The sequence below is a fragment of the Acanthaster planci genome, linkage group LG16, assembly GCF_054643075.1.
Source record: "Acanthaster planci isolate LZ-2023a linkage group LG16, COTS_SCS, whole genome shotgun sequence".
In the NCBI taxonomy this organism is placed as follows: domain Eukaryota; kingdom Metazoa; phylum Echinodermata; class Asteroidea; order Valvatida; family Acanthasteridae; genus Acanthaster; species Acanthaster planci.
In genome coordinates this window covers 5,011,821-5,020,240 of record NC_141792.1, presented here as the reverse complement: position 1 = coordinate 5,020,240, position 8,420 = coordinate 5,011,821, and the positions used below count along the sequence as shown (strand labels likewise).

At 37.9% G+C, this 8,420-nt stretch overlaps 1 protein-coding gene across 1 annotated transcript; it reads right to left on the bottom strand.

Moving 5' to 3' along the window:
* Nucleotides 1–6,037: 6,037 nt before the first annotated feature.
* LOC110985126 (uncharacterized) lies at nt 6,038–8,087 on the bottom strand. Its single transcript, XM_087147573.1, has 3 exons — nt 7,937–8,087; nt 7,460–7,562; nt 6,038–6,095 (listed from the first exon to the last, which is right to left on the bottom strand). Exons 1-3 carry the CDS (start codon nt 7,979–7,981, stop codon nt 6,049–6,051), a joined length of 195 nt encoding a protein of 64 aa, XP_087003699.1. The 5' UTR covers nt 7,982–8,087; the 3' UTR covers nt 6,038–6,048.
* Between the last annotated feature and the right edge of the window lie 333 nt (nt 8,088–8,420).

Genomic DNA, 8,420 nt, shown 5'->3' with positions numbered 1-8,420 from the left:
TGTGCCTAAAAAATAGTAACCACCAAAGAACCCCTTCTTTGCACTGCTCTCTGTACAAAAATCAACTTCCTAAGATGTTTAGAGTCAAAAGTCTATCAAAGCTGCTATAATTTTATAGAAACATTTCTGTTCTCAATAAACCTGTTATAGTTTAAGACATTTCCACTGTCATATATGGGTTTGGAAAAAGTACAGTTGTGTATCAAGTGGAGGGAGAATTAGGAAAGTCAACCAGCCCCCTCCCCCCAAAAAATATTAATTGGTGTGCAAACACTAGCAGACAGTCTTATTGGGTAGGGAGCTGTTCTCCCCCCCTGAAAAAATTAAAAACCTTGCCATGTCTTCAAAAATGGGGATTTTGCCCCCTCCCCCTCCCTACAGTTTTGCACTTCTAGTCAATGCATATGCCAAATGAAACTTTCTGTAATCACTGTCGAAACACTGAAAACTTCCCAGAGCTGAACCATTCAAATGCCTCTGCTTTTCAAAACTTAAACTCTGTCTGTCTTGTTTATGACAACTTGGTACTTCACTGATTTATACAATCATGAAAAATGGTCAATGACAAAATGCAATATCCTACTCATATTAATGTTTACTAACATGGAATTTGGCAGTAGCACTTTAACATAAAAAACAGAAATGCATAACTAAATTCATGAATGCTTCATATTAAAGGAATGTAAGGGCTTGGAATTCGATTCAACTGGAATCTCACTATAAAGGATCAAAATATCACGCACCCAGACTATTTTGGAAAAAAACCCTACATTACTGTGACAGCTCATTTACATATCCCTCCTGCGCAGTGCCTTTGCTTGACCCTTGAGGTAAACCTCAGACTTAGCCTTTGTCTTGAGCAAAGATCGTATAGCGCCGAAGGCACAAGATGAATAACTCTGCCCAAAAGACGTAATTACCATAGATGCCATTTGAGCAAGCGATACGCCTGCGCAGTTTACGGTAATGCTTGGGCGCAAGCTCACCGGGTGCACGTGCCTGCCGCGCGCGGCGCCTACGCCTGTGCATTAATGTGCATTGCGCAGGCGTATCGCTTGCTCAAATGGCACCTATGCGATTACAACGTTTTACGTGCATTCACGGTGAAGTTCGCCATCTTGCGCCGTCTTGAGTGAGTCATTCCACCACCAGCACTGGTACTGTTCAGACCACACACAGCATTCTACGTTATTCTCCACGCATGTACGATGTACTTAGTTGCCTCAAGATTTCTTGGATGACTAGACTGGGGTAAGAATTCATTTACAATGTATAATGTTTAGTAATTGTTCTTATCTTTAAAGTTTCTTAGTCTCTTAGCATCTGTGAACACTTTCTGATTAATTTGGAGGTTAGCTCAAGTGTTCTCAAGTGTTACTCTGGTTATTGAAAGCGTGGATTCATTGATGATAGTCTTAGGAAACCTAGACGCTGTGTTGTTGTAGCTACTACATATTAAAGAAAGATCAGCCTTTTGATGACTTTCTCTTTAGCGATATATTCTATTTACCTGGATTTGAAGCATTTTGAATTTCGTTACTTTGATTTTATATTCACTTTATTTCTTGTTCACATTTAGTTGACTTCTCGAGTATGCATAGTTCAAGATTAGGTTTCCTTATTTTACTGTATACATATTACTCAGATACTAAGATACTAACTAAGATACCTGCAGTGTCTTATTAGACTGGCACACTAGTCCTTAAGTTATAAGATGCAGTTGACTTCTCGAGTACGCATAGTTCAAGAATAGGTTTCCTTATTTGACTGTATACATATTACTCAGATACTAAGATACTAACTAAGATACCTGCAGTGTCTTATTAGACTGGCACACTAGTCCTTAAGTTATAAGATGCAGCATATTCATGTAATTTTCCTTTTTTACACTTGATTGAGAGTGCGATCTGCATATTGGTTAGCGTATTATTTTGTTATGTTACAATGTATTTCGACATAATGTTGTTCTTTGCATTTTCATTTATCCTAAGTTTGTTTTTATGAATCCTAAGGTTATGATGATGAGTGGACTGTATTGAGTCTGTGGTTTTCTGAGTCCATAGTATGCTTAGAGATCATTGCTGTGACACTTGCTTTAGTTATTTCCCATTTTTGTCTTGCAAGTTAAAGCATTCACTTACCTTGTATTAGTTCAATTTTGAAATTTAACTGGACTCTACTTTTAGAAGCAAATTGTGTCATTGAGTTTGACACTAGATTGCACTAGATTCTTTGAGGATTATTAGGTTTTTACTTAAAATTTACTTTGCTGGATTGGTCTTTCCTAGAGCACTGTATTTATATGGGAAATTTTATTTTGTATCTTTTTCAGGGTTTCAGTTTCCCACCTTTTTAAGATGCAGTCACCATTAAAGAACTAGACACAGTAATGTACACTATCCTTGTTGGTGTCACATGTTTGGGTGTCACATTACTAATAAAATATACTTGTGTTTGTGCAGAGCTACTAGGACCCACTCCATCGCCTGACATCCACCTGTACACCCAAATATAAAGTTGATAAATATTTTGTTGAAGAAATGATATACTAGTCCATATTAATCTGTGAAACATTTTTGGCCAAATATGGTGTTGTTGTATATGAAAAAGGAGCAATTTAGTTTATATTTAACACATTGAAAATATGGTGTTTGTTCCCTAGTCTAGGAACGCCTTGTATTTTATGGACTTTAAATGAGGCAAATTACACATCTTTTTCACCACTGACAAAGCCCTAACCTCTGTCCAATGGTAGCAAGCATCCTACCGTCATGCATAAAAACATGACCATCATGGAAGACAGTGAAACACTCACTCTGACAATTTTTTTTTCCCATGTGGCACTAGATGTGTGGGCATCGTATTCTTTTTTTTTTTTTGCTGTTGCATGATGTTTGATGGTGAAAGCATGTATCATTGTCTTAACTGGGGAGTAATTCCATTTTTTTATAATTTCATTCGAAATCATTCTCAAGCGCAGATATTGTTTCATTTAATTTACCAGCATGGTTCCATTGCCAACAAAGCACAGAGGATTTGTAGTCGAACGGGACCATGAAATTTGAAGTTTCATTGCTATTCAATAAGTCTGTCAGAACGAATTTTCTGATGAGGCAACAACAAAAGGACCATCCGGAAATATGGGAAAATTAAAGAAACAAGACATAAGTTTGAATCTCAACAGGGACACTTTGGGCGAAGACTGAACTGGTATAACCTGCACTCAAAACATCACAAGACCAGACATGTCCCTTTATCCACATTTAGCACCAATGCTTGTTGTGATCTGTTATTACTTTTATTACTTATCCCACTCAACAACTACTAGGCCCAACTTGCAATGAAGATGTGGCCCCTTCAAATGGTGCTCTCTAGCACCATTGGACAGAGGAGAGTCGGGGCTTAATGTCCTAGCATTTATACTGAATTTTGTAATATTGCACAGATTTCTAATAATTTGCATTTAAGTAAAGACATGCTTCCTTTTCTGTAGAAATCCTGTATTTTTACATTTTGAACTTTATTTTATGGTGACATTTTATACGTGCCTGGAAATTCCATGGAGGTGTCAAATCCACATTCGGCAATGACTCAGAATAGTTGGAAGATAGAGCTTGTTGTTTTGCGGGGGTTTCGATGACCTAAAAAAATGAAGTCTTATACTTCTGACTTTGATTCTCAGGAGATGCTTCAACAATCATACACATGCAATCGAAATTAATGGCCTAACAATACTTAAAGGTGTGCAAATAATCAAGCTATTGGTACACAGCCCTCAGTTCAAAGTTTTTGAAAAATGCTCGTAGTGAATGTTGACAAGCTAAACACCTCTTTAGTTGTATTACAGCAATGGGGATGCATATTATCACCCCGTAACTAAAATAAAGAATAAATTGCTCGGCACCATTCTACAGGCATACACCTGATATAATGAGCATTATTCCCAAAGCCCTTTGGCCTTCTAAGAAATGTAACTCATGCTGCTCACCTCACTGCCATGTTCTCCTTCAGAACTCTTCTGAAGTTGAGCTTCTCACAAGAGTACACGGCTCTGCTTCTGCTGTTGGACATAAAGAGCCACTATTACTAGCTGTCAGAATTCTCCATTAATTAATTCCATATTTTATTCCTATTTTTCCATCAGGTCAATTAATGTCAGATATTTTCTATTTCAGTGTCAGCTCCTGTGCCCAATTAATCTGAACTAAACTTTGGCATGTATTATTCACTAGACTTTCCCTTCATGTTTAATTCATCACTTTACTTCTTCAGGTTACACATCAATGACCAGGGCCATGGCTTTCTGTACTTAGGAATTTGGATGCACTACCTTGTCCTTTTGTATTGCAGTGGAGCTTTCTTTTGTAAAGACATGTCACAGGTTGTGTAGATAAAGAAAATAAGGCTGGAGTTCTGTGGGCGATTTGAATGTGAACAGAGCACAACCGAGTGTCTAAATGTGATGAACAGTGATAGACAGTAGAGACCTGAGAGACGCATCATGATGATGAGGTGTGTGGGCTGAGTTGATAGTCCCTATCCCAGTGCCGCGCGAGTTTTGTACTTTGGTTGCGCCATTTGCCACAGCCAGTAGCAGATTTGTCAGGCTGCTTATGAGGCAAAATTGGTTGTCAGGATCATCGTAGCGGCTGATTGCTTTAATTAGATGGCCTTGAAGATCTGAGCTTGGCTCAAAGACTGGCTGAGTTCCATTCCTCTTCACGCTCGATGGCTGGTTCTTGAATTCCTTTTTCTTTCGAATACTTATTTTCCTCGGAGGAACTTTAATTGATAATTCTTTTATTTTGAGGTGCTTTTCAGAGCTGAAATTTTACAGCATTATATTACAGAAATTAGAAACTATCAAGTGTATCTCTTTGATGCACTAGTTTGTGTAGTTTGTGAATTTACTGTGAATTCAACATTTTAATTCACACATACCTGTACTTACCTGTAAATACTTGAATTGCAAATGCTGTTTTCATGCGGGGGTGAATAGACATTCATTTGATTAGTGCAATGTAATTCTGAGTCGTAGCTACACTCACCTGAGAGACATCTGATTGTAAATACGGAATGGTGTATATTTTGTATTATAGAATTGAGAAATTTTGTAAATAAATTCGTATCAAATATTGTGAATAGTATGGATTGGGTTTTGTTACGATCATTTTCTCTTGCCTGCATCAGTCCTTCTGTTGCAGTGGCCTTAAAGTGAGCACACTGTGACACTAGCTATAGTGGGATATAAAAAGCCACTATTACCAGCAATTAAATGACGAGTGTAATTTTCACAGGACCTAGTTTTTTCAAGGAATATATAAAAACTGTGATAAATTGTATTGGTTGTGAATATGTACACAAGTTTTCAAAGGGTTTCTCCATGTGCACTGACAATCTTGGCAAGATTGAATTGTCCCCCACCCAGCAGTTGTTGAAATGTCCCTAGTCCGTCCAACTTGAAGCCTGATCTTGGTCCTTGGGCTGATTTTTCCAGAGGAAAAAAAAATGCATCCAGACCCTTTTTTGCAAAGCTCGGAGTATGAGGAGTTGGTAGAAACGGTCAAGTATCTTGTACCCCCTCCTTTGCTGGACCTGACTCCATCATGGGATTCTGTCAGAATCTCCAGCATGGGATTCTGAGCAGATTCTGTCAAATCTGCTCAGCAACGCCTGTTTTGTTGCAGAGGACTTCCCTCACTTTTTTTTTTCTGAACAAAGATAAAGTGATTGAATGCATCAGCATTTTCAATAATGACACCCGTTACATACTTAAAAATAACAAATTTAACACAGCAGCATAATTCATACAGTTCCCCTTCAAAGTCTGATCCATGACTGCATATCACACTGGGCCGGTAATCCAGAACTTGAGGTTGTGAGAATGAACAGGCTATTGCCAGCTGGCCAGAACTATTTTCTACCTCTTAGTTAAATGTAGTTGACCTGTATTGAACTCTGACTTTGATTTGCTGATGCATTGTTCTTACTAACTTGCTTTCACTTTCAAATAACTCCTAAAATAGTTATGTCTTACCTTTCTCTTTGCTAAGAGATCAGTGATTTTCTCTGGAGGCTTCTTTTCAAAGCCACACCTAAATCCATTGACAAAAGATAACAAAATGTACAAAATAATTCACAATCCTGTTTATCTCAAAGAAGTTTTTGGACTGATGTATAAGTTTCTCGGCAGGTTTTCCTTGATGATCTAAGACTGCAGAATATCTTGGATCCTTTAGTATGTCGGCTTGCAAACATCAAGCTGAAGGATTGTACGTCATTCTTTTTACTCTTAATCATTACATGCACAGACTTTGTTGCGTTTTGAAAATCTTGTAGGCCTCTTATTCACATGACGGAGAGCACTTGACATTCTGTTTGATCACCACCCCATATAATATCAGGGTAAGCTGGTGAATGATCAACATCGAATAAATTGTGTGCCATATTCATACCCTCTTTGAGATGTCAGGATACACAAAGATTTATTCTTATTCTGTGCTCATCTACATTTACATGTACAGTGTACTATGATTTTATAAATTATGTAAAAAAGCCTTATTGTGACTAAGTTTGTATTAAGCACACAATAGATAAATAAAATTTACTGATTGTGTAGCATTTTCTGCACAATTACTTGAATTATTTGCATTTATTTCTTTTAGTGAATTTAGCATTCAGAATCTTCATTTTTAACTTTGATACCTTTTTCATTTCCTGTATATATCCTGTTTACCATTTCTTAGACACATTACTCACTGCATTTTCCTTGTAAGTGTACACCCACACAGTGTCTTGTACAGTGTATATTGCTTCCGCCTATTTGGCCTTGTTAGCCTAGAGGCTGTGGCACACTTCAGCATGCTTCATTGAAGCTTGTACTATCATCCACCAAGGACTTTGTTTTAAGGTGGAATTATTCATTCACAGTCATTGTTCTAAGAGTCCAGCTAAGACATGTGACTAAGGCTTTCCTTTCTTAAGTTTTGTGACTTTAACTACGTCCTGTTTCTAACCGTATATAAGTCCTACATCATCGTACAGCTCCTCAGTATCCAGTATCCAGTATTAGTCTGCTTTTCAATTCTTCAATTCAGTCAATAGTTAGCTTACAATTCTATCGCAACCTTCTTGGTCATTCTTGCGAAGAAAGTTGGTAACAAAGCTGAATCAATACTGATTCACATGACGACCCTATAATTGTTTTGTCTTTATGGACAGGGTCTCTTTTTGGCGGTGTATTGTAAAAACACATAAAAAGAAAAATCAGCAAGAATTTTATTTGGAGGCAGGGGACATCGATTGCTTTTTGTGTGTGTGTCTCTCCAAGCGTTTTCCCCTTATCCACCGGTACTTCATCAGTAGATGGACAACCAACCTTAAGCTTGCACTGAGGTCCGGCCTCTCTTACCACTTCAATAAAGTATTGAACATGCTTCAAAATTAACAAAGAACATACCAATTTTCAACTTGTCCAGGGCTGATACTTCATATTCAGGACTGTATGTGATGTATTCACCAAAGTCCGTGTCGAAAATTGTTAGGATTTCACCATCCTTGACCTTCAACACAAGTATACAAGAAACAATTAATGCAGAGGACAGTAAAAATAAGCTGGAGGTCCTGTCCACTGTGCCTTGGGTTATTATTAGAAAAAACAATAGGGCCACTGAGCAGTAGAGGATTAGGAGAGCCTTCTCCAATTCATCCTTCACTTCTGAACTTTTAGGCACCTAAATGCAAAGAATGCATTCATATTTGGTTTGAAATTTAATTTTATCATTATTTTCACTGAGCATATGAAAAGAATTACATATGAAATCTAAGCAGAACGACCCGATTATACTGTTTCTGTATTCAATGTCGTAATACTGAGCCGTTTACTAAGAATACACTTTGATTATTTTTGCAGACCAGTCTTCTAAGGTGTACTCACTCCGAGTCCACGATTATGAAATTCTTCTAGGCCTAGCCTACACATTCATCTGGGTTTGGTGCATGGATATGACGGATACTTGTATGTAACGATCATTGTGTGCCTACATAATACTGTGGCGAAAGAGGGTAGCTAGCTGCGCCGACTTGTGTTTAGTCTGGGTCATTAATAATTCAGGCCCGTCTAAATCATGCATTAAACATACACACGACAACCAATCAGAGGCGCGTGTTAACTTAGGTCTGGGCGCTGGCTGCGGGGTGCACCACTACAAATAAATTCCCATAGACAGCAGTGATAAATCCCCATACTTCACAAACATTTTAAAAATACTCACAACTCTCACAGGTGTTCAGGCTGCACAGAAAAATGATGTTCCACATGTCCTCTTTCATTTTCCTTTCAATTTTCGGGGGGTTGACCAATGAATTTTTGAGAAATTTTCACCAGAAGCAGACCACCCCTAAAATGCAGAAAATGTCCC

Coding starts and splice junctions, on each gene's coding strand:
- LOC110985126 (XM_087147573.1), bottom strand. CDS start 7,981: ATGTGTAGGCTAGGCCTAGAAGAATTTCATAATCGTGGACTCGGA. Junction 7,563..7,936: donor TTCATAATCGTGGACTCGGA/GTGAGTACACCT, acceptor CTTGTGTTGAAG/GTCAAGGATGGTGAAATCCT. Junction 6,096..7,459: donor CCTGGACAAGTTGAAAATTG/GTATGTTCTTTG, acceptor CAATGGATTTAG/GTGTGGCTTTGAAAAGAAGC.